Genomic DNA, 21,133 nt, shown 5'->3' on the forward strand with positions numbered 1-21,133 from the left:
ATAAATACTAAAGAATGTGCACAATGGATTTGAGTATATCTTTGATAACCATGTTCCAACTACCGACATGTAAACTGATGGAAGTCAGGGCAGTCACACTGATACTATGTTACCCAGAAGTCTGTGCGCCATAGTCAGACTAGAACGAATAAATATCCATTGTGAATAAAGCTTTAGAATTTGCTTTTTAAGATCTCAGAGTGTCCATGTATCATTATATATCATTGGTACCTGCTTTCCGTCATATTTGGTTTAAAATGTTTTTTCAAAGCAGGGTTTAAAAACGTCAATCTGTCTGTTGACGCTCCTGGCCAATAGTAGTAGCTCATCTATTGGTGCAAACAGCCAATCGCCGTCGCTGTTCTTGGAAGGCGGCATCGGGCGGAGAACTGCTGTTAGTTTGCGCTGTGTTTATTGTTAAGGTTGTGTGGATTAGCACTGCGGTACCCAGTTCATTTTAATAATATCAACAATATAGCTTTGAGATGAGTTAAGATGCTCGGTGAGTACTGCTTCAGCCTGAATTCATGCACATCCTTATCGAGCAGTTTAATGACGCTATTCCGCATTGACGAGGGCTAGTTTAATGAAGGCCAGTAGCTGTTTTTTGTTGATCCAGTAAAAACTGATATTTTCTCTGGGTGTTGTGTGTCGGCTCGCACAGCTGGTTGGTACATTAAGATACATTTATAAAGCAGCTTCATGTGTAACTTAGCTGTTGCCCCTGTGTGTGTATTGGTAGTAAGCACCGCACTGCGGGGACGGACAGAAGCGGACTGACGGCCAGAGGAAAGACAGCAGGGAGGGGGGGACCAGCCTCATACACAGGAGGGAGGGAGGGAGGCAGGGGTGGTATTTAAAGGGGACATTCTTACCCGAAGTTACCAAGTTATAATACGGCATATGTTTCCATTTCACTTTATGTCAGACCTGTTCTCAGCTCTCTACTTAGGATGACAGCTAGTGTTTCCAGTGGCTGACAGGGAAGGAATTCGTGAAAGACACAGAAGAAAATATGAACGAAGGAAAGGTGAAAGAAAAAACCATGATACTGCACCAAAACTAATCCACACCTGCTTCCAAGGAGTACCTTCATCTGCTACCAGCTTGCTCTGGTAATGGCTAACTCAGTGGCCTTAGTGGTCCAAGCAGAACTCTTGCCGCCTCAGTCCACCGCCTCCCTCTCTCCTTTCCCATCCCTTCTTGGTTCTGGAGAGGATGGTGAGGACGATAGGGACAGAGGGGAGCTTGTGGATGAAGACAAGGCAGTAGTAGAGGGTGGAGTAGAGGTGGTTCTGGACATGGTGACGTCCTCCGTCCCAGGCCCAGCCCAGCAGCCTGAGCAGTCGGACCATCCCTTCCGGTGTATGGACTGTGGGAAGAGCTTCAGGTGGTCGTCCAGGCTGACCCACCACCAGCGGAGCCACAACAATGAGAGACCATACCGCTGCAACCTCTGCCCCAAGGCCTTCAAGGGCTCCTCTGCTCTGCTCTACCACCAACGGTACCCACAAATTATCCCTACCTAGTACAAGTGCTTTGATGGCAATGAATAAGATGTCTCACAAGAGAAAGCATTGCAGTGTATTTCTATAATGATTATGTGTCACGCATGTAATGACTGTTAATTGTGCTGTCTTCCTGAATGGTTGCTTTTCTTCTGCAGGTCTCACTCAGGGGAGAAGCCTTACAAATGTCAGGACTGTGGCAAAGCCTTCAAACGCTCCTCTCTACTCCAGGTGAGATGTCAAACAAAGTCATTTTATAGAGAAGGATGCTGGGAAAAGGAAATGCTTACAAATCTATCTCTGTCCATTTCCAGGTCCATCAGAGCGTGCACACTGGAGTGCGTACCTTCTTGTGCCCCTATTGCCCCCTGACCTTTAAATGGAGTTCTCATTACCAGTATCACCTGCGCCAGCATACTGGAGAGTGTCCATACCCCTGTGACACCTGCCCCAAGGCCTTCAAGAACTCAAGCAGTCTGCGGCGACACAAGAATGTCCACCTTGGTCTCAAGCCTTACACCTGCTCAGTATGTAACAAATCCTTCACTCAGTCTACCAACCTAAGGCAGCACATGAGGATACACACAGGTGAGAGGCCCTACATCTGTAGTGAGTGTGGACGAAGCTTCACACACTCATCAAACCTGGCCCTGCACAAGAACTCACACTCCAACCTCAACGCAGGAGGGAAGGAGGGAAAGAGGGGAGAGGACGCAAGGAAGGGAAATGAGGTAGTGGAGGTGGTGGTAGGGACTGAGGAAGTGACATCGTCCATGTTGACGGACATGGTTGAATTTGTGAGCCAGGAAGGAACTGATGGAGTTGGGGTGGGGATGGAAGAAGTGTTCCTGTCAACCACCTCGTCTGGCCAAAATCCCGGCCTCCTCCCCCAGCTCACCCTCACATCCTCTGGGGGGGACATGTGTGCATCTAGGGCAATCGGGACAGAGGTTCACCTGAGCACAGACACCGGGGCCAGTGTGCTGCTGTACAGCTGTGGCAGCTGCAGCCACACCTTTGGCACACGAACAGACCTAGAGGAGCACCAGTCCATTCACATGGCTCCAGAGGAACATGGGGCCAGTGCAGAAGCCGGGCCTGGAGCAGGGATGGAGGTTGGGGATGGGCTTGTGGGAGCTGGCCACCTGCTGGCTGATTTTGAGGAGGTGGTGGAGACGACGACAGTGGCTGAAAATGGACACACGACAGAGGTGCTCCTCGGACTGACGGAGGGAGCAGATGGCAGTAATACAGTAAGTGATCGGATCAAACGGATAAATGTGATAAGAGAATAAACCCTTCTACATTACATTAAGGAGAAAAAGTGACGTGAATTATAGCCTGTAGATAGGGAATCGGTCAGACCTCTGAATCACAGATTTGTCCAGCAGTTTCAGTTGGTCTGATTGACGCTGTCTCCCCTGGTTGGAGAAACAATTGACCAATCAGAGGTTAGTCGGTGGGATTAGAGATCGGTACATCATTTTCCCATATAGCTAGCTAGCTACCTAGCGACAGTCATGAAAAATAGTCAAAATTCCACAAGGAAAACAAAATAAGTAAACATAAACAGAATGTCAGACCAAATAGATGAAGTGACACAAAATGACAACTCAGTCTGATTATTACTGATTACTGCTGTTTGTGATGTGATGTGGAATAAAATGACAGTACTCTTGAAGGTCAAGACAAACACTCATCTGTCTATATAATGTCATTTTACTTGATCAAAAAATTACCCACCTACCTTCTAAAGTGTTTGACTTCAATCTGACGTTTTGTTTTTTTGTTATATGAATTGCTTCCTTTGGTTTGTCCTCAGAATGTGGGCACCACCCAGGCCCAGTTTGACCTGCTGCAGAGCTTCACTGAGGTGACTCAGAGCTCTGAGACCGTTCAGCCAGAGGCCAGAACCACATGGGCAGGGCTGTCATGCGGCTACTGCAATAAGACCTTTAAGACCAGTGGAGGCCTCAATAGACATGTGTCACTGGTGAGAATGCTCTTCTACAAATTATTCAACACAGTTATACAAGTTGCATCAATGTATTGTATAATAAGCATTGAAATGAATATCATGCATTTTGATTTGTCGATCTTATCATCTTTGCATCCTGTGTTCCCCTTCTGTGTTTCCAGATGCACTCTCTTTCATCACAGTCTCGCTCCCAATTCAGCTGCTCCGCCTGTGACCGCTCCTTCCCCCTTCTATCCTCACTCCTCACCCACCAACACTCCCACACCCCTGAGCAACGTCTCCTGGCCGAGGCAGAGGCTGAGATAGTGTGTCCTCCTTCCCTCTCTCTGTCTCTCCCCCTTCCCTCCTCTCCCAGCCAGGCTGACAAGCAGCAGGAAGGCCAGAGGGAGATCCATGTTGACATCATTGCCGTCGGTGAGGAGCACGAGGAACAACCGGCCAAACCGACCAAAGCCCCCAAAAAGACGGGAGCCAGCAAGAGCACTGCTGCTGGAGGTAAAGGCATTTTCATAGCAGAACAGACACAGAGCTGCATTTTGACATGGAGACAATGGAGATTTGATCGTACGATAGGAAGTATGAGCCTATCATTACAGAGAACATTAAAGAGGTTGTTCTTTACTGTGATAATTTCTACAATAGTAATACAACCAACATTGATTCTGTTTTTACTGTGTTATATGCAATTGTTTTATTTCAATTTTCACATACTTCTATACAGAGAGGCCATACCGCTGTTCAGAGTGTGGAAAAGCCTTCAAAGGTTCATCAGGCCTGAAATATCACATGAGGGATCACACTGGGGAAAGGCCCTACCGCTGTACTGAGTGTGGAAAGAGCTTTAAGAGGTCGTCACTGCTTTCAATCCATCAGAGGGTAAGGCTCGCAGCAAGAAATTTACACACAAGTTAGGTTTCCAAATGAGAGAATCATCATGTTGGAGCTATAGCTAATCATTAATGTCATCGTAAACTTATGATTTCTCTAGTTTACAAGCACTGCAGCTGCCTAGTGTGGTTCACAGCCACGCAGATGAATGCAGTTTGCAATAGACAAATCCAAAAAGCACTGAACTGTCCCTTCAGTGCAGAAACACATTCTGTAGTTACAACTTTCTTGTGACTGAAGTGGCTGTCACACACAACACTTCAGTTGTAGCAGTTGTAACTTTTGATCGCATTGTTCACACATTTGGATGTTTCCACTGTTACGCTGCGTAAAAAAAAAAACATTTACTCTGGTTTCATTGCACTCTTAAAGTTTTACTTACTGCAGTAAAAATTGAAAAAACTGTATTTACATATACAATAACCACAAACTGATCCTTTGTTTGTACTCTAAGTATGTACTTAAGCATGATTGAGTGTAAGAACATGTAAAAGAAATTAAACCTAATGCCAAAAAGTGTAAAAAAAAAAATTCAACTTACCCAGGTACACACAGGTGTTCGGGCTTTCCAGTGCCCCCACTGCCCTCTCACTTTCAAATGGAGCTCTCACTACCAGTACCACTTACGGCAGCACACAGGCGAGAGGCCATATGTGTGTAAGGAGTGCGGCAAGTCCTTCAAGAACACCAGCTGCCTGCGTAGACACAGTCAAATGCACTCTGGACTGCGGCCTCATACCTGCTCCATCTGCTCAAAGTCTTTCTCGCAGACGTCAAACCTCAAACAGGTCAGTAGTGCCTGCGCAGGCTCAGATATAAACTCATCTACATTTTAGGCTGCTTGTATTGAATAGATCTGTCTTAACTCATAACCTGTTTTCTTCATTTGTCTCCCCTCTTGTTATTTCCCTGTGAGCAGCATGAACGCACCCACTCTGGTGAGAGACCCTTTCAGTGCACACACTGCAATAAAAGCTTTACACACTCCTCCAACCTCCAGCTCCACCTTCGCACACACTCCTCAAGCAAGGACTACAAATGCCCATACTGCTCTAAGGAGTTTGTCATGCACTCGTACTTGCAGAGGCACATCCGCACCCATGGCAGTGGTGTTCCCCTGCCCTGCCCTGGTGGTGGACCTAAAGATGGAGTGGCTGTGAAAGCCAGTGTTGGAGGAGTAACAACCACCACAACCCTGCTCAACCCCATCACCCTGGAAAACTCAGGAAACCATGGCAGCCTGATCGTGTCCCAGCCAGCACTTAATATTCCCCCCAACACCTCCCAGAACTACTTTATGATTCAGACAGCTAGCGGCCTGCAGCTCATTCCTTTGTCATCCCCTACACCAGCCCCTCCACCTCCTCCTCCACCACCGCTGCCTCCGTCCCAACCCCAAAACTTCTTCCTTCTACAGTGCCCCTCCAACAATGGCAGCCAGTCCAGCTTGATCCTTGTCCCAACAGCAAACAACCCTCCACCAGCTCCGGAGCCTCAGACCCTCCCTGTGCTTCAGACTATCCAAGCTCTGCAACCCGTCCTAAACCAAACACAGACTCAGATACCCCATTTTCCGACCATATCACAGCAGCAACAGCAGACCAGGATCATAATCACAAACAATAATAACAATGCGAACACTCCTGTTGCCACGCCAACACACACTCTCTCAGCCAACTCCCTACTGACCAAGCCCATATTAGGGAAAAGCACAAGGACAGCACGGGGCAGACGGGGACGCAAACCAAAAGCTAGTCTTCAGAAATCTGTCGCAGCTTCTGTCAGTCAGGCTGCAGGTGGAGCTCTGTCAGTAACAAACTGTAATGTGACCAGCGCCGCACAGACCATTACTGCTGCTAACACGATCACAGAGTCCTCAACGTCAACTTTATCCACAGTTTCCCACTGTCCCCTGTCAACATCTTGCACTACTGTCCCAATTCTTTCATCTTCCACTACTGTAGCCCCCACAGTGGACACCTCAGGACCCCCATCAACTGTTACCATGGTTACACCAGCCACCACAGTAGCCACAACATCAGTGTCTACTCCTCTCCCGGCCACTCTAGAAAGGAACCCCCATACCACTGTAGGGCAAATAAGGACAGGGGAGACCATGACTGGGAAACAGTTTGTGTTATGCTTTGATAATGAAGGACGAGCAAAGGAGGGGATGAATATCGAGGAGGGTGGGGGGTCATACGTTCTACAATTTGAAGGGGATGCATCAGGAGAGGCAGTGGATGGAGGAATGGGTGGGGAGGGAAAATCACTTGTGTTGCAGTTCAAGACAAATGGGCAAGATGAAGGGGAAAAGGGGGGAGATAAGGGAGGGATGATGTCACTTCTGCGTGAATGGGGTGGGGAAAAGCAGGGAGAGAGACAGACAGGAGATGAAGGCAGCCAGGGAGAGTCTTATGTCCTTCATTTCCACACTGAGGCACAGGACAGTGGCCCATCCAGTGCTACCTTCAGCCAAGGGCAAGAAACGAGCCTGCAGCTTTCCTGCACACCTACCCAAAGTTTGGTGCCACTTGATGGGCAGGAGGTAGTGTTTGAACTGGGTGGTGAATCCAAGATGGAGCAGGAAACTGAGGAGGGTATGCAGATGATAGCCTTGATAGAAGGTGAAGGGGGAATGATGGGAGAAGAAGGGGCAGGTTGCAATGTCGCAAGTGGCAGGGTTACTGAGGGCGGAGGAGCCATGGAAAGTATATTTCAACTGGGAGGTGGAGAGGAAATTGTCATAATTGAGGTCAGCACCAGTAGCTTAAGAGAAGGGAGAATGGAGAGAGGAGGGGATGCGGAGATCTCACAAAGTAGTGAGGTGAAATTTGAGAGTGTAACAGCAGAGGTAAAGGAAAAGTCAGCAAAGGAACACAACTCTACAGACAGTACAGAGCTACAAACATCAACTAAAGACACAATCAGAAATGGACCTATACCTAATAAAGAGATGCAGTTCTCTAACTAAAACCAGTGTGCATGTTAGAGAAGACTGTGTGTGAGTGGGTGAATGCCTCACTATTTGTGGGCTTGGTGTGTTAGCACTTTAGTCAGTTTGAGTTCTCCTGGAACTGAGGGAGAACATGCAGTTAGATGAGTACTGTGTTGTAATCCCATGGTGCCACATACTAGAAATGTTATACATTCAAATAGGCTGTACATGGACCTCCGACTATTCCTAAATATATTAGATTAAATGATACTGTCATTGGCAGTTTGTTTATTAAGTAAATACGTTTTTGTGAATAAATGTTGTACATGGCCCACTTTCTTCACACTGTTAAAAGTAAACAGTTCCTAATTATTAATAAATCTGTTAATACCTTTGATCATTTGATTTGTTGCTTAATTTTCTTGTGGTTTGAGTCTTTCCTGTTCAAAAGACTAAAAAAAATGTTGCGATGGGAGCGCTGTTTGCGTTGTTACGTTGTGTTTGTCATTCACGTAGCGTGTGCGCAGTGCGGGTTGTACATACGCAAGTGGCGTAGATCGACCCCTTGAGAACGTGCAACGGGACGTAAACCAGAGTACGTCTGTATTCAGAATTCCTCCTTTCCGCAAGAAACGACTTTGTGGCCATTGAATAAAACGTGCCAAACCTGCGCGGACTTCACAACAAACTGGGAGAAACCGTTACATACAGGACGTATCTCCCGTTTTCAGTTTAATTCGAGCTGTACAAGGTAAGCGGTAATGTGGGGTGAGAGCAGGGGTCTAAATATGTCAGGGCAGACCGCAGCACTCTGCAACAACCATATAAGGATTTGAACGAGGTCTTCTCACTTTCGGCTGTTCCTTTGATGATCACCGTTAAACGTGCAGATAAAAAGTAGAATGGCGTGTATGATGCAAGATACGTTACAGAATGACGGTGACACATGCATGCTACAAATCCTCGATAATCCCCATCCGTCTTTGTTGGCTGGAGCCAGCGTGGCTGTGATGTGACAGTGCAACTACTGGCTCACTGTGGGTTGAGTGTACTGCGTTGCATAATATGAAATCTGGAAATTCATTGACCCAATTCAAATACAACATCTCTGCCATAGTATAGAGAGCGCAATAATGCATTCACGTGTCTGTCAGTCTGCAACATGATCAGTTCATCTGCATCCAAAGCTGCATTTCACTGTCAGCTGTTCTACCAGAAAATTACAACCTTCTGACCATGTACTCTTCCTTAAATGTGTTTTTGTAGGGTTCCCGTGCACACATTGTGCATGTTGGAGTTTGCATAGAGCCAGCGATCCTCCTGTTAGAGCTTAAAGCCTAAACATGGTGAGGCTGGAGCTGGATCAGGTGGTGATGAGGAGGATGAAGGAGGATGACATAGAGGTGGTCAAAGCCCTCATTAAGGTTTGTACAAATGATATAAAGTTTTAGCCATGCTGCTTTTATCATGGTGGGAGTTTGTAGCTTCACCTGATCTTTTTCTTTAACTGGTATTCATGTCTCTCCAGGAGGGCTGTGAGGGCACAGAAAACCGTCTCATCCTCCACATCCTCACTCGTCCACTCTGCCTCTTCATCCTGGCTGTTTTCTCCTCAGTCCTGCGCTGCCTCGTCCATTCCTTCATCCTGGCTCTTGCTATTCCTGTCTTCCTGCTAATTGTCTTTCTCAAGATCACCATGCCGCGGTCCACAGGGGTCCTGGGCAGCAGCCGCCCCTACTGGGACTATGTGGGAAGCAGCTACAGAGGGACACAGGACGAGACACTGCAGAATCCCTACTGTAGAATCAGTGGCAAGACACCAGTGACTAAAAGGGTTAGTCTGCTGGTTTGCTGAAAATTCTCAGTTTTTTGGATAGTTTTCACTTAATTCTAGTGACCAAATATTACAGCCAAATAATCGTATTTCTTTTCCTCAGCCAAGGCGCAAAATCGCACCCAAAGAAAAGGACACAGAGACGTCAACAGAGAAGGTCACCCCAGAGAGGGAACAGACAGCGGGGCAGGTCTGGGTGGCAGACTGCGAGGGTGACATCCTCGGATGCATCTTCCGGGAAAGCGAGAATCGAGTGGGCATCAGGAGGATCTGCAGGTTAGTGACGGGCTGCTGGTACCGCAGGGAGGGCCTGGGCCGGCTGCTAGTCCAGAGTCTGGAGCAAAGAGAGAGGGAGACTGGCGCTCACAGAGTGTATGCACACGTCCCCTACCCCTCCAAAGTGGGGGAGGTCTTCTTTAAGAAGTTGGGCTATCAGCAACTCGGGGAGGGGACTGATGAAGAAGACGAGGAGGAGAGGAAGCTGGAGACTCCAGAGAGAGGCTTTCTGGGATACCCCCTCACTAAGGTGTTTTATAAAGACCTGTGATATAGAGGTGATGGACTCATATGGAGAAGAAAGTGGCCTAGGATTATCTAAAGGTAAAGAGTGCTGTGGACCTGTGCTGAAGGTGATAGCATCATTTCTGCAACATGTTTGCATATGTGTTTAAGTTAAGTAATTTATTTTATATTTGCATTATTATTTATTCCAGTATTTATTTACTGTATGTGTTGCTGTTGTTTGTTTTGAATATATTTTTCACCTTTTCAGCATATAAAGTACTCTCTCCATTTTCATAAAAGATATGAAGCTTCAGTCATGCTTTTCTCATCATTTTGTAATTCAATAAAATATTTATGTGAAAAGTGTTTCCTAAATATGTGTTTGTGTGGTTCTTAAACTTTTGAACATAGTAAATGGTGTGTGTGTGTGTGTGTGATTGCACACATTTGCTTCTGTGAAACCATACAGATGTGTAGGAGGATGTACAGATACTGTATAGGAAGTATGTGCGGTTTATGTGAATGTGCAGAATTGAACTGCTTTTATCTTACGCTCTTTGGCAGTCGTTGCTCTCCTTCACACACAGTATGTGGCTCCATGAGTCTGCAAAAACTGCGCTGCCTCCCTTTGCTTCGGCTTTCGCGTTCTTTCATTTTTTTTTCTTTGGTTATGTTTTATGCTGAGAACTCAGAAGTCTGCAATTTTTATGTTGTTATCGAAATACTTGAGTGTTCTGTTACTTGAACAATTGGCTGACAGGAATTAATGTATTTATTACTTTTATTCCTTTGCTTTTTGTTAATTGTCTAGTTAAAATTAAACTTTCTGGTTACAGCCTCGTATGCTTTTTGAAATCTCATAAACTTAATACCTTTGAGTTTTCAATTGCAGTTACCTTAGTAAATGTTAAATTAACTGATTACAAATGTAAATTAATTTTTAATTAAAGTAAATAAATATGGAGTTGATTAAAAGAGTTAATAAAAATCTCACATAAATCTACTCAGTAATTAGAGTTTCGAAACTTATTTGCATGGCGGACTTTAACACAGCACATTAAATACATGCATCTAGTATTCTGACTCAAGAATGTGTGTGGTTTGCAGGTGAATGACAGTTTATGTGACTAAGTGGGGAAATGCACACAGCCCAGTCTGAGGCTAACCTTAATATGGTTAGCAGGCCTCACGCTCGCATTGCGCAGCTACCTACACATCAAACCTCAGACGATGTCAGTATAGCATCAGTGAGCCACAGATAAACACCACAGGATGTTTGCACAGTGTTTATGTGTGTGGGAAAGAGGCACATCTCACCTGATGTGAAGACAAATACAGGCTTATATTGTAAACTCTAAATCATGCAAACTGGAGTGGAAAATCACAGCCCTTTAATTAACTTTGATGAAAAAGCTGAGACACCCAGTAACATAACAGTGTTATTACTTGCACGAGTAAGTGTGTGGTCAGCCCATTTTCACCTTGTGAAAGCTGTATTTTTACTGGTGACACTTTTTGGTCATCATCAGGTTGTTTCTTCATGACTGTCAAAAGAGCAGACACCTGTTAAGCTGGGCCTCTACCCGCCCGATCTGTAGCTATTATTGTTGTCAGGAAACAGATGTGAGTTCACGCACTGGAAAGAAAGTCTGTTTGTGACTGTGGTCATGTGCGTCTGCACGGTATGGCTGTATTTGAGTGCGCGTGTGCAGGGCGTGGGCGGGTGGGTTTCGGAAAGTATGACTTGGCATTTCCTACACCCGGTTTCTGCCCCTGACTACGGGTTAAATGCACAGCCATGTCTGGCCATACTGTACTACTCCACCACACACACACACAGGCAGTGCACGTGAGCGTTCATGTGTGACTGTGAGATGACCTTGGTCAACTGTGGTCAAACCCAGAGAGCTGGGTGGGAAGTGGTTACATATAGTTTGGCATTTGATCAGCCTCTTGAAGTCCAGAAAAGACACATGCACACAAGATCAAATGTGCAGAGACATTAGCCTTAGTGCACCGTCAGAGTAATGCAATATGATGTGAGGTCGCTCAGACCAGGCAGACACACATACACATGAATCACTCTAAATTTTGGGGCACCACACAATCATAGGATATATTAGATAAATTTGTTCCAGATGATGTAAAACATATAGACTGTGTTAATGACAGATGGCTGGCTAGCACACACACACACACACACATACACACACACACAGATGAGCTCCAAAAACAGCCACCCTGGGAAACGGTGAATTCCCCAAACCACAGAGTGCATGAGAGGGTGAGGGGAGTCATGGGAAAGCAGGATGCCTGCATGCAGTGCCACTGAGTGAGCAGACTAGGCCAGAGCTAAAACAGACATAGCAATGAAAAGACGAGAGCAAAATAATACACATCCTGATTTGGCAAGGTCGGATGACAACATCTGATGTTTCAAAGGCTTATGAGTGAGATTTATCCACACACTGTGGTCAGTCAGCTGGCCGGCCGTTCCAGCAGACACGTAGGGTGAGGGAGGTCAATTACAGTTCTGCTCCCAGCCTGACACAGTTTGGGAAAACCCAGATCAGAGGACAAAGTAGGTGTCAGGGCCTCCAAGGTCTGGGAACATCCAGACCTTGGAGGTCTGTCCACCAAATCTTGGGGCCCTGAAGAGGTGGGGGTCTAGGTAGGTGGGGAGGCTGAAAAGCGGTGGTCAGTGGTGATTCCAGTGTAGATCAAGGTGAGACGGTATCTGGAAAGTTTTTAGTTAATGATCTGGTGAAACCAAAGCAGAGACGCCAGTGACTGGATGAGTCTTAACTGTTTGGAAAGTTCCAACCAGTTGGCTGAGTTTACTGACGTCTGTGAAAAACTCCAAAGGTTACAAATCACGTCAAACACTCCTCTCATGTGTGGTCACTCAGATTAAATTGTATTGTAAAATCTGTGTTGTGCAATCTACCTCCCCAATAACATTCCTTTACTGCCTTGTGCTAAATGAATGGTTTCACCACAATCATTATGCGAGCTGATGTTATATTTTTCAAAACACATAAAAACCATGATGCCATTGAAAAGAATCTGGCAAACAAGTCATTTATTTATAGCTTTAATTGTTTTGCAACGAGACAACACCATCGTTTGTATCACGCCCCCTGAACATACTTTAAAAAATCTTTCTGTCCAACCAGAAGCTGCCTCTGTTGAATGCAGGATGTTTATGTTTAGAGGTATATGCTCTCAGTTCCCTCCCTTTAACCTTACACACACACACACACACACACGCACACACACACACACACACACACACACACACACACACACTCACACACACACACACTTTCGCTTTTTCTCATTTACCTTCATTGATTGCCCACGCCTGCTGAGTGACAAAGCAAAGCGCGTCTTTCAAAATGATTACAAAGCTAGACAGGTGAGCAAAATGGATACATTCTATTTATATGTTGTATATGTCTTTCTATTTGACACGTATTTATATATAGGTTGCATGTGCATACTCTTAAACAGAAAAAAAAAGTTTTTCATACATTTTTATACACAATGATACCTCGAGACAACATGAGATATTTGTCATTGGAATTCTGTTTCAGTAACTACAGTACTGGACCACCTTTGAGCAGTACAAATTGAGGTTTCAGTATTAATGACTTTCGCTAAAAGTTGTGAAACTGAGAGCGAGGAAGAAAAGTAGTGAATGTTAGTTGTCTTATGACTGTCCATCACTCCCATTTGGTTAACCACAGGCTTTACATGAGTTTATTGTGCTAACTTATTGCATTAAGACCAGAATGCATGTGTGAGTCATCTGACTAATAATACGTTAAAATGGTAATTTTATTAGTTCCTTAAAAGATTTTGTGTCTGACTTTCCCGGCATAAAATGACTGTCTCCGCTGAAAACTACTAAGATTGTATGTCACCAAAGACGCTGGTTTACGAAACAGCAGCACTTTTGAGAATGGCATTATTACTGATTAAAACACGTTGACTGTTAAGTTCCCAGCACTCTGTTTTTGTAAATGTATGCAGCCTTTCAAAAAACACTTTAAATCTCCTGTAGGTAGCTGTAGTGTCCCCTCTGTAGTGTGGTTCTCTGTTCTACCTGCACCACATTTCATTAGCTAATAAAAAGGGCATATTTCTTATTTTCTCCCTTTCTCTCAGTGTGCTTTTGCCCCGAAAAAAGTTCATCTACCATTACAAGAATGTGCGCTGGGCCAGGGGCCGGCATGAGACATACCTCTGCTTTGTAGTGAAGAGGCGAGTGGGGCCAGACACCTTAACTTTCGACTTCGGACACCTCCGCAATCGCAATGGCTGCCATGTGGAGGTGAGTAATGTGGGTCAAGATGGGGGAGTGTCTGAGAAGGGCCAGTTCAGGGGAAAGACAGAAAACAACAATTGAAAGCACTTCTCCTTGTTCTCAATAGTTGCTGTTCCTGCGCTACATCGGGGCTTTGTGCCCTGGTTTGTGGGGGTTTGGAGGTGCTGGAGAGAGGAGGCTCAGTTACTCCATCACCTGGTTCTGCTCCTGGTCTCCCTGTGCCAACTGCTCCATGAGACTGTGCCAGTTCCTCAGCCAGACGCCCAACCTTCGCCTCAGGATCTTCGTCTCTCGCCTTTATTTCTGTGACATGGAGGACAGCCGTGAAAGAGAGGGCCTAAGAATGTTGAAAAAGGCCGGCGTGCAGATCACAGTCATGAGTTACAAAGGTGGAGGAATGCATTTGTGTATATGTGGCAGACATATAAAGAGAGAGCAGACGTGTATGTTTAGAGACCGAGAGTTAAGGAAGCCAACCAACCCTCACCTAAAAGCCCTTGCTTTCCTTATCATGATCTTTCTCTGATTTAAAAAACAATGGTTATTTCTATCTCTTGTTTCAGATTTCTTCTATTGCTGGCAGACCTTTGTGGCTCGTAAGCAGAGCAACTTCAAGGCCTGGGAAGAGCTGCACCAAAACTCTGTACGCCTTGCCAGAAAACTCACCCGCATCCTCCAGGTAGAAGTTTTACCATCCTGCATGTTTTTCTTCACCCAACAGGATCAAAATTCTAATAATGTCATGTTTTCCTTCCTTCTTCCTCAGCCCTGTGAAACAGAAGATTTAAGAGATGCCTTCAAGCTCCTTGGACTGTGAAACATAACTGTCACCTCATCCATTAAGTGTATCATTAAGTGTATCATTAAGTGTATTGAGAAAATACATGTTGGGGTTTGTCCATCACTACAACTGCTAAACTGAGAAATAACAAAAACTGAGAAAAATAGCTTTCTTGCAGCAAGGCTTATGACATTAGATAGATGCTGCTTGCTGTTTCTGTAGCAACATGGTCAAGTGAAATAAAATACTGTAATATACAGTCTTGTCTTGTGTTAATGATGTTAACTCATGTTATGGAGCTTGTGAGCAATTAGCATAAGTTAGCTAATAGCTTCTTTAAAATGACTACTTAGCTAAGTGAATTCACCTAGCTTAACTGCTCATAGCAATGATTGTGGCGCATTGTGAAAGGGCAACAAATTAAAGGGGTATTCCAGTGGTAAATTATTGCACTTTCATAATCTGTCTTGTAAACGTTTACTTCTATCAAACTACATGCCCCAGTTGAGTTTTCTGTATATGTGTAGGGTCCAAGCCCAAGTCGAAAGTACTCCAGTGATCTCACTGGAGTATTTGTTTTTGACTTGAAACAGGTCCAGGCGTACTCCCATTGATGAGTAAGCTGACCTTTGAGTGCAAAATCGGTGGCATGCCCCTTTAAGGGCATCCCTAACACCGTACCAGTGAAGCAGGGTTGTGCGCAAGTACACCAGCTATTACGGTCACGTAGCCGTTAACGCCGCGCGGACACACCACTCACCGTCACCACCACCACCACCGGCGTGCACCCGACAAGTCAAGATGGCGACCGAGGGTCACTCCGAGTACGAGTCGGTCCTCTGTGTCAAACCTGAAGTCAACGTTTACCGAATCCCACCTAGAGCATCCAATCGGGCTATCAGGTGAGGGCGGTGGGGGGGCAGCGGCCCTACGACGTGCTTTCTGACCCAGCATCCGCGAGCTGCAGCCGTTGCCTCGGCGACCTACCCACCGAGCTCATCCACTAATCACGCAGCCTGAAGTGCCGGCGGCCGTAGTTTTCATGTTGTCGTCTTAGCTGCGTGTTTACAAGGTCATTATGGATAATACGTAACTAGCGGTTGTGGTTTGTACCTGCGCTGCGCTACCCCGCTAACGGTTAACAGGGACGCGGCCGGATTGGCTGCATTCCTGCCGTCCGTTTGTTTGCTTGCTTCCGTCCAGTAGCACGTCAGACGATAACGTTAAATAACGCTCACACTGCTTGAAAGTCCAAGATTTCATATGACAGCAAGCTGATGCTCTGTTTTGCTTCAGATATTCTTATTTTGGTTATCTGACCTTTCAAGTAAAGTTAGTTAGTATAGCAGAACACCATCCCTGGAGCTGTAAAGTACTCTTGCTCAAGGACACCTCAGTAGGGTCGATGCTCTTTGATGACATGGAGCTTTAACATGGGTGATCCAACTAAAAGTCAGTGTTCCCTCTATACGTTTTTAAGTGGTCATGCCAGAAAACTGTTGTAAAAAGGTTGACACTGAATTGTTTATCCCATTTTTCATTGGCTGGTGCTCCAGCCCTGACCCGCCACAGCTGCATCTGAGTGGACATTACACCAGCCAAACAGTAGCATAGGTCTGAGTCCCATGAGACATGATTGGTTAACCAGTGACCATATGTATAGTGAGTAAGGGTGATGATGTAATATTTCAGCCTTAGGTCTCAGTGAAGTGCCTGTCTGATGCCTTAGTCACGTTCTGTTCGCATAGAAAATAGCCGGCGTGGGGCTAGAGTGTGTGTGAGTGTTAGGCGAATCATAACAATAACACATACACAAATCTCCTTTCCTGTCTCCTTTTCTCCTTGACTGTTCCTCCCCTCCGTCTCGACATCAGTCTGCATAAACCGCTGTCACCGCCTCACCTACATCACTCTGTCTCCCTGACTGCCTGTGTGTTTTCGCCCCCAGGGCTGCCGATTGGAAGCTGGATGCTCCCGACTGGACGGGACGCATGCGTCTGACGGCCCGGGGCAAAGTGGCCTACGTGAAATTGGAAGACAAAATCTCTGGTGAGAGAGAAGCAGACAGGACAGTGCCGTTGTTTACTGTCTCTGCCCCTGTTGTAAATCATTTCACTGTGTAGTCTCATGCTTCGCCATCTCCCTCTCTGTTACTCATTTATTCCAAGGTGACCCATCAGCCCCATGTCCAAGCAGGCAGTTTATTCTGAAGCAAACAGGCTCACAATCTCCTTTCTTTTCAGTTTATTTTATCTATTGGCGTGGCCCCATTTTAAATCTGAGAGTTTCTTGGTTTAGTTTTGGTGCAGTAAATGTGAATTTCTTTCGTCTCTCTTTATAATCCAAATTGCCACTGGACCATTTTGCCAAATAGATGATGAACATATGTCTCTTGTTCCAACCTACAGGGGAGCTGTTTGCCCAAGCGCCAGTGGACGAGTACCCTGGCATTGCAGTGGAAACAGTCAGTGACTCAAGCCGTTACTTTGTGCTCCGCATCCAGGATGACAACGGTGAGTAAACTGTTTGTTGCTCAGCCATAAATATTTCGGAAATGTGCCCATAATTCAGAGAACAACACAGGGTGATTCACAGGAGAGATGCACCATTATTTTTTAAATGTTAAGTCTCAGAAACTGTTCATTGTAGCATGCAAATTGTTGTGAGAAAACAGGTTTGGTATGTTCCTGTGTGTACTATCTCACAGATCCTGTATTGAACTCTAACCCTTTGTTTATTGCATACATTTCTGTCACAGGACGCAGTGCGTTCATAGGAATTGGCTTTGGAGACCGAGGCGATGCCTTTGACTTCAATGTTGCACTCCAGGACCACTTCAAGTAGGCAGCTGCTTTGTAGTGTGTCACAGATCATAATTAATTCAGTACTGAATTGATTTATTTAAGTTAATTAAATGTATATATATTCTCCAGGTGGGTTAAACAGGAAAATGAATTCACCAAGCAGGCACAAGCTCCTGACACCACCCCTAAACTGGACCTTGGCTTCAAAGAAGGACAAACCATCACTCTCAATATTGGGGTAACCTTATGTTCGTTCAATGCAATGTTTTTCATGATAGAACCGCCAAACGTATACCACTGCTTTAAAAATTTCAACCATGCGAAGTGAGTTGAGAATGAATTCATTGTTTTGTTTTAACTTTGAGTCTAAAACCCAGGCTAACTATCTGATGTTTTCTCTGCAGTCTTGACAAGCAACATGTTGACTTGTATAAACACACACAATCACCTGCTTTTTTTGGTACTTTTCCAGCAATCAAAAAAGAAGGACAGGTCCCGTCCGCAGAGTTCAGGTGGTTTAGGGCTTCTTCCACCTCCTCCGGGGGGAAAGTTAGCCCCACCCCCTTCATCCAGATCTACCAATCATAACACACAACCGTCTGCAGGAGGAAGTGACACTGGTAGGTAGTTGTATCAGTTCAGTCTGTCTCCTGTTTTCTTGTAATCAGGATAATAAAAATCTGTTCTTCATCTGTAATCACAAAATAATTATTCCGTGATCACAAGAAAGCAATATGGTGACTTATATTAACAACACAGTAATCACACAATAATATATGTATGTAAAGATTGCAATTTCTTTTTTAATGAGTTCTAATTATTATTTTGTCATCTTAAGAGGCCAGTGTGTTAAATAAAGATCATAATCTGGAGACGAAGTTGTAGTTCTTTTAGTCAGTAAATCTATGGGTAAGCACAGCATTGTACTCACCGCTGCTGCTGTAGAAAGAGTGCAACTGAGTCCTCTGCTGGAAACAGCTCAGCCCAATCTTACCTCGAATATTATAATCAGTTTGTCAGGTGTTCATCATTATTACCCCAGTCATCCATTGTATTGCGTCTTTATGTCCATGTTCAGACTGCAGGTTGGTCTAGATCGGTGTAGCTGTTTCATACACAGTGTGACCTGCCTACGCACCTCAGAAGTCATACAGAATGAAAGTGCATGTAAATGGTCAATATAAAGCGCAGGAAAGTTATTTCCTTGTTGAAAACTTGTATTTCCCTGGGCCCACTGAGGTTTGTTTTAAAGCTGTTTCCAGTGGAGCGCTTGTATCCACAGTCTTCACAGTGAAAGTGAAGAGAGCTGAGAGAGATGTTTTGCTGACTTACAGGAATACAAGCCAAAACTATGAGGTAGACTCTAGTTGTAAAATACAGGAATTTTCCTTTATAGATTATTCTTTCCCATGTCCCCTCTGCCCCACTGTGTGTGTGTGTGTGTGTGTATAGATCAATATAGATCAATAAATCTTATAAACTATTAGATGTCATATTTTTACATATGCAAGGTATCTAGCCGTGCACATGGTTTCAGTTTCATGACCTGAGGTTTGTCTCTGAGATGTCTGCAGCCATGTGAATACAATGTAGGTGAATGGAATGTTGGTTGTGGTGCTCAAAACACTGAAAAACCTTTGAAAAACTCAGCAGTAATTTGTCTTTACACAAGTGATGTCCCGCTTTCTCTACCTTGAACACTTTTCATTGGAAATACTCCATACCAAAGAAATAGTCCCTGAGAAATAATAAGGTGTGTGCATTGTGCAGAGTAACGCATGCATTAAGCAGCACAAATGAAATTCCGCTCACCTGCTTTGTGTTTGGGTGGTGGCAGAAGTTTCAGAGGGCGATATCTCAAAACTTCAGCATATAATACTGAAAGTATCTGCATGACTAGATGCCACTTGGGTAAGTGGAAAATGGCTACATTTGGGTGAACTGACCCTTCTGCAAAATATATTTTTCGGACTTCATCAGAAATCTGGATTGTTGTTGCTTTTTAAGGCATGCATTATATTTCTGTTTTATTTTTTAACCACCAGGTTTTTTGCTAGACCTGGACTCAAGCAACTCCAACTCAGCGGCTCCATCCAACCCCACCACCACAGCCAGCTCTGACCTGTTGGGAGACTTTGACTCTATGTCCTCGAAGTGAGGAGGGATTCGTTTTGTTTTTCTCCCTCTTCTCTCTCTGTAAATGTATGCAGCACTTTTTGCAACTTTGTTTTCCCCGTTATGGGGTCCCTTATCTCTCCCTGCCAAGCAGGGTAACTCCCTGTACTAGTTTCTTTTATTTTAGTTCAGTCCAAAGTCCAGTCTTAAATAGAGAGATTTAGAACTATGGGCCATCTCCATCATCTCTCTGTCCCCGTCCTTCTTTGGGATCATCTTCCCTCTCTCCTTCTGTATCTCCACTGTAGTGCTTTAGTTTACATTCTCCAGTGTGAACTTCGCCTTTGCCCCTTTTGTCCTCCTCTCAACGTTTTATTTGCTAATTTCTATCGTAGAGTATACATAGCAGAAATATGATCAAGGGAGCCATGATTAGAAACATCTAACGGTGAAATTTAATAAAATATAATTATGAATGAATTTTATGTACAGAGAATATTTATGTCAATGTATATATATTGTCTGTAGTTTGTAATTATTGTCGGTGGTGTTGTCACATGTAGCTTATATTTCTCCAAGTCCCAAGCAGTGGGACTGACGATATGCACTGACTGGCAGTCTAGTCTGTCTATGTAGTTAGTAATGCATAAAGTCTACATTTAACGCAGGGATTGTTCAAATCTTAGACTTAGATTATAGTGAATTTTACCACAAAATGATTTTACTTGAAAGAAGCGTGTTAAGCTGCAGCTGATTTACAGAATATTTGCGCTCTGTAGCACTCTCTAGTGGGCTTTTACTGCATCATTTTGAGAGATGCCAAATTGAGCTGCAGCTGTCAAGCACATATTTCACTGGGGATGGGTCTTGGGCACTGCTTGTATTGCTTTAACTGTAGATCAGTACAAAGAGTCAGGGAAGTAGGAATGTTGGATGCGACTGGGTGTCACCAAAAGAAAGAGAAGCATCAAGTGCTTTTATCTTTGCCTCAAGGGGAAACAGAGATGATTTAGTTCATGTTATGTCATCTCAACTCAGCACAGCTGTTAAAGATGTGACTGGTGAGTCATTTAGGTCATGACCTCTCTCCTGCTCAATGAATAGGTCTGTGTTTCTGCACGGCTTCGTCAGTCTGTGTAGAGCTTCACCTCCTTCGTTCTTTATGAGAGGGTGGTCAGGTCAACCGCAGCATGTCGTACTGTGCAAATCAGTTTGAACTGTGAACTTCAATTCCATGTTAAGATGTGGTGTTATTTATGATATTCTGATGCAGACAAGTGCAACGTGGGACCAAGCTCATTTGTGTTTGATGCAGTGTTTTTTGTGATATTGTTGTGTACCGAGAGGTGGATTATGTTGCGCTGATACCACATGCACATGTGTTGTGACAGATGATAGCAACAAGTGGCGTGATTATGGATGTTGACTGAGACACACAGAGATTATGTGAGGA

General features: G+C 44.7%; 4 protein-coding genes across 6 annotated transcripts; all 4 read left to right on the forward strand.

Annotated features, from left to right (window-relative positions):
• Positions 1 to 388: 388 nt before the first annotated feature.
• Positions 389 to 7,709, forward strand: znf628 (zinc finger protein 628). 3 transcript variants are annotated; one of them, XM_041941886.1, is made up of 9 exons: positions 389 to 502; positions 941 to 1,504; positions 1,667 to 1,739; positions 1,823 to 2,761; positions 3,331 to 3,501; positions 3,648 to 3,981; positions 4,208 to 4,362; positions 4,920 to 5,162; positions 5,294 to 7,709. In XM_041941886.1, the coding sequence occupies exons 2-9, from the start codon at positions 1,119 to 1,121 to the stop codon at positions 7,346 to 7,348; spliced, it is 4,356 nt and encodes a 1,451-aa protein (XP_041797820.1). In that variant the 5' UTR covers positions 389 to 502; positions 941 to 1,118; the 3' UTR covers positions 7,349 to 7,709. The 3 variants fall into 3 exon arrangements, with proteins under 3 accessions (XP_041797820.1, XP_041797819.1, XP_041797818.1); XM_041941885.1 differs by having other exon boundaries at positions 390 to 502; positions 929 to 1,504; XM_041941884.1 differs by lacking the exon at positions 389 to 502 and having other exon boundaries at positions 869 to 1,504.
• Positions 7,710 to 7,779: 70 nt separating this feature from the next.
• Positions 7,780 to 9,931, forward strand: nat14 (N-acetyltransferase 14 (GCN5-related, putative)). Its single transcript, XM_041942079.1, has 4 exons — positions 7,780 to 8,063; positions 8,579 to 8,736; positions 8,841 to 9,146; positions 9,250 to 9,931. Exons 2-4 carry the CDS (start codon positions 8,656 to 8,658, stop codon positions 9,691 to 9,693), a joined length of 831 nt encoding a protein of 276 aa, XP_041798013.1. The 5' UTR covers positions 7,780 to 8,063; positions 8,579 to 8,655; the 3' UTR covers positions 9,694 to 9,931.
• A 3,019-nt stretch (positions 9,932 to 12,950) lies between these two features.
• aicda (activation-induced cytidine deaminase) lies at positions 12,951 to 14,958 on the forward strand. The gene is made up of 5 exons (XM_041942113.1): positions 12,951 to 13,068; positions 13,821 to 13,986; positions 14,087 to 14,369; positions 14,544 to 14,659; positions 14,747 to 14,958. The coding sequence occupies exons 1-5, from the start codon at positions 13,049 to 13,051 to the stop codon at positions 14,795 to 14,797; spliced, it is 636 nt and encodes a 211-aa protein (XP_041798047.1). The 5' UTR covers positions 12,951 to 13,048; the 3' UTR covers positions 14,798 to 14,958.
• A 604-nt stretch (positions 14,959 to 15,562) lies between these two features.
• Positions 15,563 to 20,996, forward strand: LOC121610134 (adaptin ear-binding coat-associated protein 1-like). Its single transcript, XM_041942086.1, has 7 exons — positions 15,563 to 15,663; positions 16,710 to 16,810; positions 17,170 to 17,274; positions 17,520 to 17,601; positions 17,695 to 17,803; positions 18,038 to 18,185; positions 19,611 to 20,996. The coding sequence occupies exons 1-7, from the start codon at positions 15,563 to 15,565 to the stop codon at positions 19,721 to 19,723; spliced, it is 759 nt and encodes a 252-aa protein (XP_041798020.1). The 3' UTR covers positions 19,724 to 20,996.
• Positions 20,997 to 21,133: the final 137 nt, after the last annotated feature.

Source organism: Chelmon rostratus, chromosome 8 (assembly GCF_017976325.1).
Source record: "Chelmon rostratus isolate fCheRos1 chromosome 8, fCheRos1.pri, whole genome shotgun sequence".
In the NCBI taxonomy this organism is placed as follows: domain Eukaryota; kingdom Metazoa; phylum Chordata; class Actinopteri; order Chaetodontiformes; family Chaetodontidae; genus Chelmon; species Chelmon rostratus.

Excerpts from the sequence above, each read along its gene's own strand:
- znf628 (XM_041941886.1), top strand. The coding sequence starts at position 1,119 with ATGGCTAACTCAGTGGCCTTAGTGGTCCAAGCAGAACTCTTGCCGCCT. Across the intron at positions 1,740-1,822 it reads AACGCTCCTCTCTACTCCAG|GTCCATCAGAGCGTGCACAC; the intron begins GTGAGATGTCAA and ends GTCCATTTCCAG. Across the intron at positions 4,363-4,919 it reads TGCTTTCAATCCATCAGAGG|GTACACACAGGTGTTCGGGC; the intron begins GTAAGGCTCGCA and ends CAACTTACCCAG.
- nat14 (XM_041942079.1), top strand. The coding sequence starts at position 8,656 with ATGGTGAGGCTGGAGCTGGATCAGGTGGTGATGAGGAGGATGAAGGAG. Across the intron at positions 8,737-8,840 it reads TGGTCAAAGCCCTCATTAAG|GAGGGCTGTGAGGGCACAGA; the intron begins GTTTGTACAAAT and ends ATGTCTCTCCAG. Across the intron at positions 9,147-9,249 it reads AGACACCAGTGACTAAAAGG|CCAAGGCGCAAAATCGCACC; the intron begins GTTAGTCTGCTG and ends TCTTTTCCTCAG.
- aicda (XM_041942113.1), top strand. The coding sequence starts at position 13,049 with ATGATTACAAAGCTAGACAG. Across the intron at positions 13,069-13,820 it reads ATGATTACAAAGCTAGACAG|TGTGCTTTTGCCCCGAAAAA; the intron begins GTGAGCAAAATG and ends CCTTTCTCTCAG. Across the intron at positions 13,987-14,086 it reads GCAATGGCTGCCATGTGGAG|TTGCTGTTCCTGCGCTACAT; the intron begins GTGAGTAATGTG and ends TGTTCTCAATAG.
- LOC121610134 (XM_041942086.1), top strand. The coding sequence starts at position 15,563 with ATGGCGACCGAGGGTCACTCCGAGTACGAGTCGGTCCTCTGTGTCAAA. Across the intron at positions 16,811-17,169 it reads ATTGGAAGACAAAATCTCTG|GGGAGCTGTTTGCCCAAGCG; the intron begins GTGAGAGAGAAG and ends TCCAACCTACAG. Across the intron at positions 18,186-19,610 it reads TGCAGGAGGAAGTGACACTG|GTTTTTTGCTAGACCTGGAC; the intron begins GTAGGTAGTTGT and ends TTTAACCACCAG.